The 17,078-nt window shown below is 42.8% G+C and overlaps 1 protein-coding gene across 7 annotated transcripts in view; it reads right to left on the reverse strand.

The window, feature by feature from the left end:
- Positions 1 to 17,078, reverse strand: part of MTUS1 (microtubule associated scaffold protein 1) — a 188,002-nt gene that overhangs the window by 82,211 nt on the left and 88,713 nt on the right. For 5 of the 7 annotated variants that reach the window (XM_055567285.1, XM_055567284.1, XM_055567286.1 and 2 more), the window contains 2 exons: positions 9,520 to 9,681; positions 386 to 520 (listed from right to left, as the gene is read on the reverse strand). In XM_055567285.1, coding sequence (XP_055423260.1) covers positions 386 to 520; positions 9,520 to 9,681 — 297 coding nt within the window. Of the gene's footprint in view, positions 1 to 385; positions 521 to 7,426; positions 7,683 to 9,519; positions 9,682 to 17,078 lie in introns of those variants that run through there. The other 2 variants (XM_055567290.1, XM_055567288.1) reach the window with 2 other exon arrangements.

Raw genomic sequence — 17,078 nt, forward strand, 5'->3', positions numbered from 1 at the left:
TCATAAAAGAGATAGATAAAGCGGTGAGGTGGCGGGGGTGAGGATAACATGGTTGGACCCAAAGTATGAAGTAAACCATGCATTTCTATGCCATTACTATAGATCGCCACTTTCACATAATTTAACTCTGGAAGTTTTATTTCTTATCACTTTATAGCTTTGCTCTATCTGCTGATTTCTGTATATCAAGTTTTAGCTACAGAACCAGCAGACTCTCAGAACAAGAAGAGCTTTTCTCAGTGTAAAATCTGTTATGGCTTTATTTCTCAGACTTTTTGTAAATAAAAGTCTGATATACCGTGAAGCTGTCAACATTTTAACCTCCTACAAGCCAAGGATTTTAAAAGCCTCATCTTCCTCTTCTCTTCACCAGGAGGTCCCATACCTTTTGGAGGAGTTTTCAGAAAGTGCGTGTGACCTCTGGGTACCAAGGGCTTCAGATATAGGGATGCTGAGGAGCCGTTTTGAAATGCTGGTTTTGGAGGTTTTTCCTCATATTTGATGACAGCGGCATTACCAGCTAGAATAGAACAGAAAAGTGCATTTCAGTTGACGGATAACCACAGTATGACTCTTCCGTGACCTGTCTGTCCCCCTTGAATTAGCAGGTGTTCACTAAGCACCTACACCACCTGCCAGTTGTTACTGGGTGGTGGGGATACAAAGACAGACAACAGGTAGTTCCTGTTCGCGGGGATGCAGGGTAAGACGTAACCAGGGTGATCATGCATCCTGGCACAGCCCAAGTTCATGCCTCAGGTCCAGGGAAGCTGTCATCCCACATGAAACCTGGGAGGTGTTTTGGTATCCTTGGGGGTTCTGGAACCAATCCCCCATGGTAGCGAGGGATGAGTATTATCCACAAGCTCATCTGTAGCTGTGAAGATGAGATCAGGTTCTGACCCTTCTCCGCTGCAGCAAGAAGCTAAAACTCCAACATCTGCCCTAGAACAAAGATGCCTAAGCCTCAGGGTTGAAACAGAAAATGGAATTCCACCTAAATAATAAAAGCATCTCCTGTATTCCATGCAAACCTTTCTTCTCTCACTCACACAGGAATTAACTCAGGGTTGGGGGCGAGGGGACGTTTCCAGGCGCTAAAGGAACTGAATAAAGGACTTTTGGAGCAAATTTGAGACTAGCCACCTGTGCTTAGACTGTGATGTAATTCTGAGTCCATGACAGTTAACTAGCAAAAGGAGGCTCCCGCAGAAGCAGACCTACATTATTTCCCAGGAAGAGGTCAGAGTGAAGGCAACCAAATACTCTATTCTAGGTCTGATATGTCAATGGGTCCTGGTAAGGATGTCTGCTATTTTGCTAGTCTCTGATTTTGCTTCTCTGTCTTCACTGGGACCCTAAAGGCAATTTTGGCATTATCAAAAGACAGTGACATTTGGAAACAAAAACACACCTTTAAAAAAATCAATAATTTGTAATTCGTTGATTGTCTACCAGAATGAAAATCTGAAACCACAGAGTAACCTGTAGACAAAGCCTTCAACAGATGCCTTGCTTACTTGTATTTCTTCTTTTGCACAGTAATGACTGGAGCCCCAGGCAATGAAAAACTAAGTATCTTTCAGTTACATGAGACAACTGGGTAGACTGTATGTTTATGTAGGTTCTCCCTAAATGAGAAATTTCTCTTCACATATATAGCTTCCCACTGGATTGAAAAAAATAACCCAAATCTTCTATTGTATCCTTAAGATTTATAAGGAGCAGGGGAAGAGGCAAGCGAAATGAAGGAGCAGGGTCTATTTCCTGTGCTCTGAATTCAAAATAAGAATGCATTTTCACACTGCATTTTTGGGAAAGGTGCACTGGGCCCTTAATGAGGTCCCATGAAACAGTGTTCCCGGCTCTGGTACGGTTGAGAGGACTATGGAAACTTTAGAAACATAAACAGCACCCCCATCACTTACTGCACTGTTTCTGGCTGAGTGTTATCTACATTTCAGAATTGCGCTAAGTGTCCAAAACCTTAAAGGAAAGGTCTGGAAACAATAGTATCGGCATGTAAAGATAACACAAAAAGCTGTTTCAGAGACTTGCCTGGGTGGCTCAGTGCTAAAAGTCCACCTGCCAAGGCAGGAGTCACAGGTTTGACCCCTGATCCAGGAAGATCCCACATTCTGCAGAGCAACTAAGTCTGTGCATCACCCCTCCTGAGCCTGTGCTCCGCAGCCTGAGAGCCACGACTCCTGAAGCCCACATGCTTGAAGCCTGTGCTCCTAACAAGAGAAGCCGCTGCACTGAGAAGCCTCCGAGGCCAAAACCAAACAGTAGACCCCACTCACTCCAACTAGAGAAAGCACCTGCGGTAACGAAGACCCAATGCAGCCAAAAATAACACATAAAATTACATATATCAAAAAGGCCGTTTCCAATTTTAGTAAGTGGTAATAAAAACAGAGAGAAGAGCAGCAGCAGTGACCTAATTAAGAGGGGGAGGGCATCGGTATGTCCTTATCATTCTGAAATTCTCCTCTTAGTTCTCCAGAAATGAATAATCTTTGAAAAAGTTCACTGTCCAGGAGCTCGGCTCCTACAAGGAATTTTAACGGCACTGGCTTGGCCCTTGCTGAGAGGTTACCATGTTATACATAACGCCCAAGGGTGTAAACACAGCACTTGGCCCTTTTCTCTCCACATCTCAGAAGGGGGAAAAGAAATCAAAAGAAAAATACTTAGAAAGTTTTATAGTTTTTTCAATTCCCATAAAAGTTAACCTTTTTATCCATCTCCATACAAACCACCGGCATGTTTATGTCACCATATACTTACTGGGCTGGAGGTCTGATCATTCACAACCTGGTTTCCAGGCTTAATTTCCCCCTCTGCCAACCCAGACTGGACTTATTAATCATTTGTTTCAAAATAATTTTCAACACCCAATTCTAACCATCCAATTCCATTCTAATTATTAACACTTACAATCACAAAGGTCTTTATCACCAATCTTGATTCCTTTCTTCACTTCACACTTCTGCAAAGGGATGAGATGTCAACCCTATTAACTAATATTTATAAATTTGAAGACAGAAATTTTTGCCTAGGCTAAACTGTCCAGCTCTACAAGAGTCCTGAAGGATGTCACACTTGAACCTGGTGAAGACTTGCCATCACTTTGCCCTGATCAATGTCAAGTCCCCCCTACAGGGAGCCATCTGTTTGTTCTTCCTGTGCCCAGGTAACGCTTAATATCAGGCCCAATCTACATAGTCTTCCCTCCCGCTGACAAGTTTCTGTCTATTTCCTATCCTTTCCAATTCCCTTCTTCCCTAGAACGTGGAGACTGCTGCTGCTGCTAAGTCACTTCAGTCGTGTCCAACTCTGTGCGACCCCATAGACGGCAGCCCACCAAGCTCCCCTGTCCCTGGGATTCTCCAGGCAAGAACACTGGAGTGGGTTGCCATTTCCTTCTCCAATGCATGAGAGTGAAAAGTTAAAGTGAAGTCGCTTAGTCGTGTCCGACCCTCAGCGACACCATGGACTGCAGCCCACCAGGCTCCTCCGTCCATGGGATTTTCCAGGCAAGAGTACTGGAGTGGGGTGCCATAGAGTTTTCCAAAGCTGACAGGGAGCTAACGTAAATGTTAAACACTAAAGATCTGACTACTATAAAATTCAACATAATTTTTTAAAGAACCGATGGGGAGTGACTTCATAGTCTTAAAGAAATAGAACCAAAGTGTCACAGAGCATGTCTTTTAGAATTTCATATAAAATGGATATTGGGTTTCAATCATCATTTCCACCTACACTAAATCAAAATCTATGAAGGGAAGTGAATGACGTTATTGGTATCAACCATGTATTACAACAATCTGGATCCGAGTCTGCCTTGTCTTGACACATTTTGAAAACTATATTCAGCAGCAAATAAGTTGCCTATTCAAATTTTGAAAAACTGAATTTAACTTACAGACATATTATAAATTCATATGATAGTAAATCCACATGTTTTATTTCTAAGTTTTGAACATAAAGACCTTCGGTTTCCAAAGGACTCGGTAAGAGGATTTGTCATGAAAGCAAAAGTCTTTTCTCACGAGGGACAATATTCCCAACTCAGTCATGTGCAGAACAGGAGGCGCTGGGGGCCAGCTGTCTCACTGCCACCCTGGAGGCTCAGTCCTGCCGGCATGCGATCGCATCAGTGTTAACACATGAGGGTCAACATTCCATACGACAAGGATAAAAATAAGCTTGACTTGGGGTACAAACACACACACACACACATATATATACACACATATGCACACACTCACATAAACACACACTTCCATTTTTATGTGGCATATATAAACACACACACATATATGCACATATGCACACACATAAACACACACACTTCCATTTTTATATGACATATATAAACACACACACACATATACACATATGCACACACTCACAGACACACACATCTCTCTCTCTCTGATCATCTACTATACATGCCCCCTTCATTTTCTCCCATGTTACTAATGTGCTGACCTGTGACCAACACTTACACATCCCTCAGTTCTCTGAGGCTCTCCTCTAAGCTGGCCTGTCGCTTTCCAGTAAACCCCAACTGGAAGGACGACCTTTATTACAAGGCACAATGCCTTGAGAATATTTCTCCTGCCTTCTATTTCAGCTGGGCAGCTGGCTGGGTATGCTGAGAATGTCTGCATTTCCTCTCGTCTAGAGTTATTATGTCCCAATGATAAACCCTTCAGCGGCACAAGTTCCAACAGAATGATGGAAGCACCTTAGTGTCGAGGAAGGGAATGGAGCCTGTACTATCTGAGTTCTGCTCCTGACTGGGCCACTGCCCAGCTGTGCTGAATCGTGTCACCTGTCTGCACAGGAGAGGGTCTGAACCCCTAATGTGCAGACAGTGCAGACCCCCACTAATGGGTGCGGGGTCTCTCTGAGGCCAAACACCCAGTGGAAATTCTCCCCAGTACGGTGCTCCAGGAGACACAGCCACTCCGTGATAGCTGGTTTGTAGACTCGACGTGTGAGGTCCCACGAGTGATCGCCCATGCCTCGGCCAGGTCTAATACACACCGTTTTAGAACTGCCCCTATGTTGTTGTCAGCCCTGGTCTTAGCTGCCCTGATTATGCCAGAGTAACAGATGCTCGTGAATCCTTCATTTCCCCACACGCAGAATGTGGTTCAAGTGAAATGACAGAGATGACCGAGTCTACAGAGAAAATGAAGAGATTCCCAGAGAAGTCCAAGCACAAGGAAAAAGATTTCCCTGCTAGAGAAAGGCTTCCACCGTTCCAAACTGTTATTTGCGAACTAACACTTCACACCACACTCTAGCGCCTGCTCCACGTTAGTTTTTGTTTTTGTTTAAAAAACATGTATGTACACACGGAGCCAACCTTCTGCTTGTTTTCCGAACTTTTGATGAATCAGCTTAACACTTCCCACTGCGCCAGATCCTCTGCCCACCTGGCTTCAAATCAAATCACAACTTACGTCCAAGCTTTCAAATTCCAAACGCAAAATCACCCAACCCTGTACTAACAGGAAGGTCTCAGACACAGTCCAGAAAAGAATGAAGACAAAACACCAGTCTAGATGATAGTATTTTCTTATTCAATCGTCCATTCGGATGTGCTTAAGTACTGGGTATGTGCTGGAACACGGGGCCAACGTATGTCCCACCTGCCTTTCACTGCCTGCCTCACCTCAGGCAGGCTTCAGCGGTCAAACCCACGCTGGGTTTGCTCTGAACCTGGAAGCAGCTGGGAAAACTTTCACTGCTGTCCGGGTGATTCTCACCAACTGACCAGTATTGGCAGGTGACACAATACCTACTTGCCATTCAGCAACGAGGATGGGACTGAAGGCGAGTGAGACAGATCCTTCTCTCCATCACCTTGATCCCTGCTCCAAACACCCTTCTTCCAAGCTGTTAGGTACCATTTTATTATCATCATGAAGAAAACTAAAGGTAGGCAGAAGCCTTTGCCACTGAAAGGATTTAGGACAATCTGGGTCTCCCCGCCCATTCATCAGGTGAGAACACTGAGGCTAAGAGGGTGTGAGACTGTCCAGCTTCCATGAATTAGTAAGACAGCTTGCAGGAGTCCAACTTGGATGCTCTTTTCTACCGTACCATGCCGCGTGCCCCGGGGCTGGCCGTGAAGGTGAGGGGAGAGAAAGCTCCATGTCTTTACTGTACCTCCGCCTGTTCCGTCTCCCACACAGTGCAGACAGCTCGGGCGTGCAACCTTTCATTTCCCCTTGCCATCTGTCTCTCAAAAATAAATGTGCTCATCATGCTTTTCCAGCCAAACTGGGAGGTGTAAGACGCTCTTGGGCTTCATATCTGCTAATATGGCAAAATTCTGGACTCCCCTGAGACCGCCTTCTACACTCACACAAAGGTCCCTCAAACCTTCCCCTCTTTACAAGACCTACACTATATAACGTATATTTATCCAATGATCTTAAAAACTGGACCTTAGCTCTCTGAGTCTGGAAGAGCTTACAACATTTAACCTCTAAAAATGAGCATATGTGATACAGAAACTACCAGATTAAATTTTGTACTAATATATGTTAACAAAAAATCAACACTGTAACTTTAAAAATTTTCTATGCTGAAAAGAACACACACAAAGCACCTGCTGGAACCCCCACAAAAGAAAAGTTTATTGTCTTATACATTTTGATTCAGTTGCTTTAGAACTTGGCCATGTTATTTCTCTAGCATCCTTAAGCACGGCAAACCAGAATTTTCTAAGAGCATCTTGCCATCTCAGAAGCAACCGCACTGACAGCATCACATCACAAAGAGAGGAGCAAACAAAGCAAGGAAACATTCTTTAAAAGCATCCAAAGGCTTCACCCCAGAAGAATTTAAAACACAGATCGAAAGGTTGTTTCCTAACATGACCAGAAATCATGATCGTTCCATGATCATTATCAGGAATCAGAAACACTGCAGCTCAAAATGATTTTTTTTCACGTTTGAAGGTAATTCTGAAAAAAACACACATTTTAAATATTTTTAGATAGCATATAAGTAAAAGCACTAAAATGTGATGATTTTATTCTAAGTCTAGGAAAGTATTTTTCCTATACTCACACAACAACTGGGTAAACAAAAACTACCAGTTGTTTCATCACAAATGAGACCATTAAACTAGTCTTTTATAAAGTAATTTCATGTGCCAAGAACATCGACAACATTGCTGAATTATATTTAATCCAAGTTCCCAAACACAAAATACACAATAAAATTGGTTCTATGAAGAACCATTCACAACTTCAATATAAACATGCCTGAGAAATACCACAATTAACAAATTACGAGTTATAAAGATAGCAATCGAGAGATACTAAGTCAATTTATTGAAGGAAATTTAAGCATGCTTACAAAGAAAGAATCAAACCAGAAATCGTCGACCTACTTCTTTTGCCAGTAAACGTGGCTAACAAAGGAACTATACAAAGGGTGTAGGATCCCAGGACCAGCAATGTCAATAAGGTAGCATCGTAGTGCCTCTCTGAGCCGGCCGGTGCGGAGAGTGTAGAATTGATAAATATTTTCGAAGACGCATCCGTTTCTGTACAGCTGCGAAATCCTCCTGGTATAGTCATTTAAAAGGATCACAGCAAGCTCAAGCAAGGAAAACTGCAGCCATGTTCACGCTCCTATTCCTCATGCTTGCTCTTAGTGAATTAGAATGGAGCAGGGGGAAAAAAAAAAAAAAAAAAAAACTAAGCTCCCAGGCACTACACAGAACAGATTAAACCGGCTAGTGGATCCATCTAAGAAAGAGACTCATTGATTTGAACGCTTCATCTGAGACAGGGACCCACAGCCAGTAGACAGGCTCTGTGGGTCCACGGGAAGCCGCTTTGTTAAAAGACAAAAAGGAACAGACAAAAGCATTGTGACACCCTCCTTGGGAGTGTCAGACGCAGTCCTGAGCGGGGCCGTGGCAACATGGCTGTCGCTGGGGACGCTGGGCAGTGGCTCTACGGACGCGCCTCCTGCCAGGGGCACAAGCGCTAACACTACACAACCCTCCAGCCCCCCCGAGAGCACCTGGGTGCTTCTGTTCGGGCGGTTTTGTTTTTAACATTTCCTGTTACAAACAGAGAATGCTGCAAGTGCAATGACCTTAAGGGAATACACGTGTCAATGACCTTTTCAAATCAAGAATCAACAGATAAACGCAAACCCTCTCATCTGCCATGACTTCAAACTTCAAGTAGAAAGTGGATAACAGTCCCATTTCACTGCAACTAACATATCCCAGGGTCCCTAAAGTTCCTATATACAGCTATTTACTCTCATAGGAGACCAGATCCTGCTGCTAAGTAACCTCTTGGAAATGTGCTCATTCTTTCAGTCATTAATTCCAAGTCTTAACCATAAACTTTCTCAGTTCTGTCACATGCTGGCTGAGTGCCCTTGGACCAGCGACAACCTCTCTGAGCCCCAATTACCTCGCATGTAAAATCAGGGTAATGGAAGTTATTTGAGAAAAAAACAGAGAAAGTATGTACAGTAACACTATATGGTGCTCCACACCCAGAAGGTTCAATAACATGACTCCAATCTGACCTTGTCCTCTCACAGAAAGAAGAAACTGATTCCCTCTAAGGCAGAGAGAACTCCCCTCCTCCCCACCACTCCCTTATTCTTTGTTTTATCTGATATTCTAGTTATCCACATAAACATCTTCTTTATCCTCAACTATCTTTCACAGAGGGACAATTTCTCTGATATCTCATATCCTTCCCAGCATCTACAGTGCTGCCTATATACAGCAGGCACTCCAAAATTCCTCACATTTGTTAATCCATGAGCTACTGGTGAAAGAAATGAAAAAGGAAATGAGCAAATAAACACTAAGACCAAATACATCTTTTGAATGAAAAGGATAACTCAACTTACTATTTAAGAAAATAACTCTATGTCATTTTATACACAGAAAACAAAATTCATACTAATTGAAAATCCCCCAAATATTCTCAGTTTAAATTATTTAAAACTAAGCTTGAAGTTAAAATATTCACTCCTATTACATTGAATCTAGCATCCAAAGTTTAAGATTAGGAAAAACAAACAAAACGAACAAATGCTTCTACAAAATGCAGCTGTTTACAAACCAAATGAAACTGAAGTTATCTATTTTTCTGATTTCCAGTTGGGTTCCAATAGTTCCTAGATCACTTTCTTTCCTTAGACAAACCAAAAAAAAAAAAAAAACAACAACCCACCACCACCACCAATAACAACAACAAAAAAACACCCACATGCCTTCAACAGATAAGTATGTCAGTGTTTCCTAGCACATTCATCAAAAGAGAATGTCATTGAGACAACTTTCTTCTCCTGCCAAACTTTTTTTTAGCAATTCCAAGGGAGAAGCGGGATGTGTATTTTCCCCTAAATCACAGAATCAAAAATCCTGGTAATTGGTAGCTCATTAGATTTCTCTCACAACTACAGTTTCAACAGGCTCCAAAGTCTGACGTAAGACTGACTTACAGTTGTTGCTGTAAGCGCTCAGCTCGCTATGGACGCTGGCGACAGAGGAGGCGCTTTCTGTCCTCCGCAGCGCAGGGTTTTTCACAGATGCTTTGGGTCTAGGAAGCAATCTGGGCAGATTCACACGAGACGGCTGCGCTGTTTTCAAGGATGCAGGTTTTCCTTGGGGGTTGAAAAAAAGACAAAAAGTTTCCATGGCTATTCATTCCAAAAGCTCTAAGCTTGTAAACCCGAGTTCCTACATGAACAAGTGAAAGTGAAGTCATTCAGTCGTGTCTGACTCTTTACGACCCGGTGGATAGTAGCCTGCCAGGCTCCTCAATCCATGCAATTTTCCAGGCAAGAATACTGGAGTGGGTTGCCATTTCCTTGTCCAGGGATGAACAAGTGAGTCAAGATGTAAAATGAATATTCAGAATTACGCAGGAAGGATTCCTGTGATCTTATAACAGTGAAGGAATTAACTCGGGTCTTCTGTGACATGGGCTTCCCTGGTGGCTCAGATGGGAGACTCAGGAGACCTGGGTTCCATCCCTGGGTTGGGAAGATCTCCTGAAGAAGGGAATGGCTACCCACTCCAGTATTCTTGCCTGGAGAATTCCATAGACAGAGGAGCCTGATGAGCTACAGCACTCCATGGGGCCGCAAGGAGTCAGACACGACTGAGTGACTAACATACATGTTTCTGTGACACAGAGTCATTTGAGACAGAAACTTTTGGCAACGTTGAAATCAAGGGATAAACAAATTGATATGACTTCCCGCAATACTGTTGATTTAAAAGTAAACAAATTAGTGTGTTCACACACTAGGCTACGAGATAAAAACTAGGTGAAAACTAAAAAACAACCAAGATAGGGAGGAAGAAGTCCATTTGAGAAAAACAATTCAAAAATACGTAATGCCTAACAGCAGGTGGTGCTATATTATTGGCACTCTTTTTCCATCTGCCCTTTTCATCCTTGGGCTTCCCTGATTGTTCAGTTGGTGAAGAATCCGCCTGCAATGCAGGAGACCCTGGTTCAATTCCTGGGTTGAGAAGATCCTCTGGAGAAGGGATAGGTTACCCACTCCAGTATTCTTGGGCTTCCCTGACTCTTCCCCCAATGCAGGAGACCTGGGTTTGATCCCTGGGTTAGGAAGATCCCCTGGAGAAGGGAAAAGCTACCCACTCCGGTATTCTGGCCTGGAGAATTCCATGGATAATACAGTCCATGCAATCACAAAGAGTCAGACACAATTGAGCGACTTTCACTTTCATCTTTACTCTTTATTTGCCAAACTTAAATGGTTCTCACTCAAACTCCTAGCTCTTTTTTGTAGCAAGTACATCCACTTTTATATGACATGTATGGACACTTCCCGTTCTGTGGCATCCTTGAAACCACACTATCCTGATGCTTCCACCTGAACATGGGCATTTCCTAAGTCCATGCCTTGGCTCCAACTTTTTACATATCCGCCTCTCCAGGAGAGTCTATTTTATCTACTTTAACCACTGCCCTATCTCGATGAAGCCCAAATTCTCACCTGCAGCTCTGTCCTCCTGAATCTCAATGGCACTCACATTTTCATTTTCTTGCTGAAAGTTGCAACTTGGGCAATTAGACAACCTCCTATCTACTAACATTAATCGTAACTAAATTTTCCTTTTTCCCACCCCCAAAACATTGGAATCAGCTTTTTTCCCCCATCAGATTCTCACATCATCTAACATTAAGTCTCTCAATACCACTAGGATCATACAACTGAAGAATGTCAAGAACTGAAAAAGACCTTAGCTGCAAAATTATCGAGTCACATATTACCAATGTCGCCATAAGAGAGGAAAGTAGGTTTTCCAAAGAGTAATGCTCACTGCTTTGTCCCAATTATTTCACTTATAAAAATCTCCCCTTAACAGAAAAGAAAGCACTGAAGTACTTGAGGCCTGGCATCTAAAGTTCTCCTGTCTGCAGCCTCAACACTGGGCTGACCTCGTACATCAACGTGAGCCCTGCTCCAGGCATCCTGGTTTTTCCTCTGACACCGGGAGGTGCTATTCCAATCCATCAGGCACATCATTTCTTCTCAAAAAGTTCTCCTCCTCTCAAACTAAATGCTACAAATCCTTACCCACTCCTTTAAATGTTGCCTAAATAACTGTATTAGACTTTAAAGTTCTGTCCTTCCACCCTTTTCAGCTCCATCGTGTTGATCTTCTGAATGTGAAAACTAAGGTCAGGACCCAACCTATAATCTGTAATTCCCCTTTATCTACGACCCACAGCAGTGGCGCTCGTGGTAAAGAACCTGCCTGCCAATACAGGAGACATAAGAGATGTGGGTTTGATCCCTGGGTCAGGAAGATCTCCTGGAGAAGGCAATGGCAACCCACCCTCATATTCTTGCCTGGAGAATCCCACAGACAGAGGAACCTGGCCAGCTATGGTCTATGAGGTCACAAAGAGTTGGACACGACTGAAGCAACTTAGCACCACCCAGTGTTAGCACCATTATCTGCAGGATGACATTATTTTTAATCCCCTTAATTAATATTTAAATTTAAAGACATAAGAGGCAGTTCTAGGGTGGATTCCTAACCAGTTCTTTCTCGAGTGCTTCACATGCGCTTACCTCTCTACACACACACCCATAGACACACATCTTTTTATTTTTCCAGGACTTTTCACTCTGTTCTTCTCTTCTGTCCATCCCTGTGAATACAATGGGCTTCTTTCCCTCCAGTCCCCAAACTCTGCCTAGTGACTTACAAAGTGAGTTGACGAGAATCACCACCTCTTAGTGAAGGCTTTCCTTCCTGGTCATAGGAAACACCATCTTCCAACAACACAAGAGACGACTCTACACATGGACATCACCAGATGGTCAGTGCCGAAATCAGATTGATTATATTCTTTGCAGCCAAAGATGGAGAAGCTCTATACAGTCAGCAAAACCACCACCAGGAGCTGACTCTGGCTCAGATCATGAGCTCCTTATTGCAAAATTCAGACTTAAATTGAAGAAAGTAGGGAAAACCACTAAACCATTCAGTTATGACTTAAGTCAAATCCCTTATGATATACAGTGGAAGTGATAAATAGATTCAAGGGACTAGACCTGATAGAGTGCCTGAAGAGTTATGGACAGAGGTTTGTGACACAGTATAGGAGGCTGTGATCAAAAAAGAAGGCTGTGATCCCCCAAAAAAAGAAACACAAAAAGGCAAAATGGTTGTCTGAGGAGGCCTTACAAATGGCTGAGAAAAGAAGAGAAGCAAAAGGCAAACGAGAAAAAGAAAGATCTATCCATTTGAATGCAGAGATCCAAAGAATAGCAAGAAGAGATAAGAAAGCCTTTCTAAGTGATCAATGCAAAGAAACAGAGGAAAACAATAGAATGGGAAAGACTAGAGATCTCTTCAAGAAAATCAGAGATGCCAAGGGACCATTTAGTGCAAAGATGGGCACAATAAAAGACAGAAATGGTATGGACCTAATAGAAGCAGAAGATATTAAGAAGAGGTGGCAAGAATACACAGAAGAACTATACAAAAAAGATCTTCACAACCCAGACAACCACAATGGTGCGATCACTCACCTAGAGCCAGACATCCTGGAGTGCGAGGTCAAATATACCTTAGGAAGAATCACTACGAACAAAGCTAGTGGAGGTGATAGAATTCCAGCTGAGCTATTTCAAACCCTAAAAGATGACACTGTAAGTGCTGCACTTAGTATGGTAGCAAATTTGGAAAACTCAGCAGTGGCCACAGGACTGGAGAAGGTCAGTTTTCATTCCAATCCCAAAGAAGGGCAATGCCAGAGAATGTTCAATCTACTGCACAATTGCACTCATCTCATATGCTAGCAAAGTAATGCTCAAAATTCTCCAAGCTAGGCTCCAACAGTACCTGAACCAAGAAATTCCAGATGTTCAAGCTGGATTTAGAAAAGGAAGAGGAACCAGAGACCAAATTGCCAACATCTGATGTATCATCGAAAAAGCAAGAGAATTCCAGGAAAACATCGACTTCTGCTTCATTGACTATGCTAAAACATTTGACTGTGTGAATCACAACAAACTGTGGAAAATTCTTAAAGAGATGGGAATACCAGGCCACCTTACCTGCCTCCTGAGAAACCTGTATGGAAGTCAAGAAGCAACAGTTAGAACCGGACATGGAACATGGACTGGTTCCAAATAGGAAAAGGAGTACGTCAAGGCTGTATATTGTCACCCTGCTTATTTAACTTATATGCAGAGTATATCACGTGAAATGCTGGGCTGGATGAAGCACAAGCTGGAATCAAGATTGCCGGAATAAATATCAATAATATTTTCTTGGGCTGCAAAATCACTGCAGATGGGAACTGCAGCCATGAAATTAAAAGACACTTGCTCCTTGGAAGAAAAGCTATGACCAACCTAGACAACATATTAAAAAGCAGAGACATTACTTTAACAACAAAGGTCTGTCTAGTCAAAGCTATGGTTTTCCCAGTAGTTATGTATGGATATGAGGTATGGAACATAAAGAAAGGTGAGCACCGAAGAATTGATGCCTTTGAACTGTGGTGCTGGAGAAGACTCTTCAGAGTCCCTTGGACTGCAAGGAGATCCAACCAGTCAATCCTAAAGGAGATCAGTCCTGAATATTCATTGGAAGGACCGATGCTGACGCTGAAGCTCCAATACTTTGGCCACCTGATGCAAAGAGCTGACTCATAGGAAAAGACCCTGATGCTGGGCAAGACTGAAGGCGGGAGGAGAAGCGGACAACAGAGGATGAGATGGTTGGATGGTATCTCCGACTCGATGGACATGAGTTGGAACAAGGTCCTGGAGTTGGTGATGGATAGGGAAGCCTGGCGTGCTTTGGTGAAGTAGGCATCATCCTGTGTCCTCTGTGCGTGCTGGTCCACAGTGATGGTGGAACGGGAAAGACTTACACTGGGACCGTAAATTGCCATTAGATGGAAAGGGTGGGGTGGGATGACAGAGAGACTTGTGAAAATGGGAGGGGCCAGTCCATGGGGTCTCAAAGAGTAGGACACGCCTGAGGGACTGAACTGAACCTCCTTCCTGGACACTCCCGTCTGAGGGCAAAGGACCACACCTTCCTACTCAGATCCACACTTCTGTTACAACATCTGTTTCAATGTGCCTCTCAGACTAGTCTGTATGGCCCATGAGATCAGGAAGAGAACTGAAATCAATTCCGCTCAGGACATAGCTAAGCATCTAGCGTGGAGTGAGTCTTAATGCTTGCTAAATGAATGAACTTTTGTTTTGAGGCCAAGAGTATGGTGGGGGGAAAATAGTTGGGAAAGGACACAGACTGTTGGCTCTCAGATGCATAAGGCCCAAGGATAACATCAGACAAGGTGACTAGAGTTGATATATAGTGCTATCACTGTAGCAAAATTGCTATGAGAGTAGAACACACATTTCATACACACATGGTAAATACATGCGGGAATGAGGTTTAACTAGATGGTAGCAATCCTTTCACAATGTATATGTATATAAATCAAATATCTTACAAATTATATCTCAATGAAGCCATAAAATTCATATAGAATTTTAATGATAACAGTAATAGAGCTAGTTTTAAAAAAATTTTAAGGGGGAATTCCCTGGCAGTTCAGTGGTTAGGACTCCATGCTCTCATTGCCCAAGGGCCTGGGTTCAATCCCTGTACAGGGAACAAACCGCATGGTGTGGCCAAAAATAAAAAAAAATTTAAAGGCCAAGAGTGAAGGACAAATTTTAATAATCTCTTCTCTCACCATCTACACTGAAGCATTCAACACTTAATCAATTTTTATCAGCTTAGCTGTCCTTCGTTAATAGACTCTTCACTCTATCAATTAAAGGGGGACTTTTTTTTACATTCCTTATAATAATTAGCAGATAACAGATATTCAAGTAGCCATTTGACTTTTTAATGTATTTTTGGCCACTGATTTTACTTGCTCTCAGGAGGGATAAACAGATTTTACAATATAAATTTACCAAATTGCTGCTCCTTCAGCAAATTCATTCTAATCAGCCGTTATTATTGGAAACAATGAACAAGGCTGGGTAAGTGACAGATAAAAATTTCTGGGCCACCGCTGAAATGCAGTCAAGGCTCAGCATGTTTAGAAAATTAACCTTTTTTTTTAAGAACAGGTTGTCTCACAGCATTGTTTCTGAAAGCATCAAAGGTTTATAGACACTTCTCCATGTGTCTCAGAATTACTACACACCTGTACCCTCTGATTCCAACACACAGCCTGGCACAGAAGCAAACTTACCCGCAAAAACCTGATTCTCATTCCGGAGAACCAGCCCCTCCCATTTTCACAAGTCTCTCTGTCATCCAGCCCCACCCTTTCCATCTAATGGCAGTTTACGGTCCCAGCCTGAGTCTTCCCCATTCCACCGTCACCCCAGACCAGCGGGCACTGAGGACACGGGACGATGCCCACTTCACCAAAGGATTTCCCCAAGGAAACTGAGACGCATCCTGACAGAGCGTTACTATTGCCACCTCCAGTTTATAGATTAGCAACCTACTTACGTGGCTAAATGGTTTTAGGGGTCCCACACCTATAACCAGCAACAGAAAGGGGCCGAGCGCAGGTCAGTCCATCACCTGCCTGCTGCTGCCTCTTCAGTACCTGAGACCAGCCAGAGCCCCTCCCCTTGCTCGAAGACGAGCCTGCAAGAACGCTAAAAGCAGCAGGGCCAGCAAAGGCACCTCACCGCTTCACCCACCGTCCTAACGTTTAACTTAATACAAAGTTGACTGACAGGACCTGCAACTGGACTTGGATAAAGAAGCAGTAAAACATACACATCGTAAGCAATATTACAGGGAAGACATGGCAACATCAGGCTGACCATCTCGGAGGAACCCAAACACCAAATTCCTCAACAGTGAAATCAAGACAGGACTGCTCCTCCAGTTCTGAAAAGATGACCGTTACCAGTTTATGTCGCGCCGTCTGACCTATCTCGGCTGTCAACCATAAAGGTTTAAGACCTTCCTACAGAGATATCACATGGGCCTTAGTGGTTTATTTTAAGCTCATGCTGTTAGCATCAGCCTACTTAGAGACAACAGATTTGTTCTGATTCTATCATGATAACCATCTTTTGTCCAAGAAAACCTGGAAAGAATAACACCTTCACTTTGCCTTAGACAGTAACACAGATTCTACTGGTTTTGAAACATACCTTCATCAAATAAGCAATTCACTTTGAAAACCACCTTGGAAAATCTGATTAATTATACTGCCTTTCAACAACAAAAAATCATTAAGAAACATCTTATAAACCTGAAAATCTGTAAGATATTTATTAAGTGGAAAATAGGACTGCGTTAATATTACCCAGTTTCCTTAAGTTTGTACTTATCTAAATGTTGAAAAATTCCAGAAGGATATAGAAAATTTTTATGGGCCTCTTATGGGGTAGGGACATAGGGGAAAAGAGAAGAAAGTAACAGAAATGGGGAATTTTCCCTTCATACTTTATATACTTACATGTCACTCCATGTGAATTTTTTCTTACCGTAAGTCTATTTT

Source organism: Bubalus kerabau, chromosome 2, assembly GCF_029407905.1.
Source record: "Bubalus kerabau isolate K-KA32 ecotype Philippines breed swamp buffalo chromosome 2, PCC_UOA_SB_1v2, whole genome shotgun sequence".
Taxonomy (NCBI): Eukaryota; Metazoa; Chordata; class Mammalia; order Artiodactyla; family Bovidae; genus Bubalus; species Bubalus kerabau.